We start from the raw sequence: 2,011 nt of genomic DNA, 5'->3' as shown, positions 1-2,011 counted from the left end.
AATTGCTAGGAAATATATAAATGGATTCTGAGGCCTAATAGAAACATATTAGATAATCTAGACCTAGGTTAGGAGCTCTGGTAGCATAGTGCTTAAGGCACTTGACTGCTAGCCAGAAGGCAGACGGTTCAAACCCACCAGCCACTCCTCGGAAGGAAGGTTGGACAATCTACTTCCACAGTGATACTGCCTCGGCAACCCAAGGAGGGTTCTCTATGAGTCGGGGCCGACTCAACGGCACATAACAACAACAACAACAGACCTAGGTTATCAGTCAATTGGTGTCTAGGAATCTCTAGACTTAGGTTATCAGTCAACTGGTGTCCCTTGGTGGTACAAACAGTTAATGTGCTCAGCTGTGAACACAAAGGTTGGCGATTTTAATCTACCCAGAGGATCCTCAGAAGAAAAGCCTGGCAATCTACTTCTGAAAACCCTGTCATTAAAAACCCTATGGAACAGTTTTCTACTTTGACACACACATGGTTGCTGTGAGTCAGAGTCAACTCAACAGCAACTGGTTTGATTGGTGTGGTATTTAAGTTTGTGTGTCACCTTGACTGGGCTGTGATTTTGAGTGGCTTCTCAGCTGGATGTAGTTATTCTCCATGATGAGACTGGACTGGTGTAATCACCTTCATGGTGGAATCTGCTGTGAGCAGTTAATCAGATGAACAGGAGTTGCCTTCAGTGTGTGGCCTGCTTCCAGTATATATGGAAAGAATCCTGCATTTGACTCATCATCATCTCCAGTTCCTGGACTTGAATCAGTGGCCTGCTGTGTTGCCTGCCAATCTTGGAATTATTGTCTTCACAGCCTGTGAGCCAGCAATCCTCTATCTCACTTTCCAACCTTGGATTTGTCAGCCTTAGAAGCCAGCAGCCTGCTATACTGCCTGACAATCTTGAGTTCATCAGCCCCTGCAGCTGCATGAGTCAGGAGATGCTTGCTCCAGGGGGCCTGAAGGTAGAGCTGAAGCCCAAGGTCAAGGAGCATGCACCCAGTCCCTAGAGCCAGCACTCTAAACTTGGACTTCTAGCCTACTCTTCCCCTAGAGCCAGAACTCTGAACTCAGACTTCTAGTCTAATTTTCTCTGAACTTGAACGTATAGTCTCCTAAATTATAAGAAAATATATTTTGGTTTGTTAAAGCCATCCACTTGTGGTATTTCTGTTATAGCAGCACCAAAGAAATAAGACAATTTGTTTCTTGGTTGTTTTATTTGTTTTGTTTTTAACATATAATTTACAGCCATGCTAATCTTTTGACCAATGGGATCTCTTTATCTTGAGTGTTGTGCTAGATATTTCAATTTTTCTTTGGGGTTAGGGTATTCACTTCACTTGATATGACTGTTAAAATGGTGTTCCCTGATTTTCAGATGAGGGCTGTTGGGGAGTTAACCTCCAGAATCTTTGACCTGCCTGTCAGGCCCATGAGGTGTCCTTCCCCACATTCTGTGCCCCTGGGCCTTACCTCTCGAGCTGCTCTCTCCCCAGCCTGCACAGCCCCCTCCATGTAACCACTCCAGTGTGTGGCAGTCTCAGTGCCTGCGAAGAAAATCCTGCCCACCGGCTGGCGGAGAACCCTTGGAATAAAAACAAAGAGGTAGAAGTGGTTGGTCTCAGAGAGCCAGAGAACAGCCTTCCCACAAATATCAGGGCTATTTTGTTTTCTCAGATTTTAAACATCAGGGAGTACACTGGCAATTCTAGAATAATGATCATTGATTTCCTCTAGCTCTTAAATGATCCTTGTCACAGACAGAAATGGAATGAAAATCAAAGTCTATTCTTGCCCCAAGAGCTTACAGGTAAAAGGACTGACATCAGTGGAGGTAAACTAGGTGTTTGCTTCATATACATGAAGTGAGGTGCTTTAGGAATATGGTCATGCAACAAACATGAACCTTTTTGCACATACAGTTCTGCATTGTCAGTGAAGGCAAACATTGATCTATGGGTGGATAGATGGGTGGACAGGCTGAACTATTAGGTATGTCTATGAAG

At 44.3% G+C, this 2,011-nt stretch overlaps 1 protein-coding gene across 1 annotated transcript in view; it reads right to left on the bottom strand.

Annotated features, from left to right (window-relative positions):
* MAOB (monoamine oxidase B) overlaps positions 1 to 2,011 on the bottom strand; it is a 155,898-nt gene that overhangs the window by 2,041 nt on the left and 151,846 nt on the right. The window contains exon 12 of the mRNA XM_007955610.1: positions 1,479 to 1,590. Within this exon, the coding sequence (XP_007953801.1) occupies positions 1,479 to 1,590 (112 nt within the window). The remainder of the gene's footprint in view (positions 1 to 1,478; positions 1,591 to 2,011) is intronic.

This window comes from Orycteropus afer, unplaced genomic scaffold, assembly GCF_000298275.1.
Source record: "Orycteropus afer afer isolate SDZICR_OR568_19922 unplaced genomic scaffold, OryAfe1.0 scaffold00517, whole genome shotgun sequence".
In the NCBI taxonomy this organism is placed as follows: domain Eukaryota; kingdom Metazoa; phylum Chordata; class Mammalia; order Tubulidentata; family Orycteropodidae; genus Orycteropus; species Orycteropus afer.
This window is presented reverse-complemented; position numbering and strand designations above follow the sequence as displayed.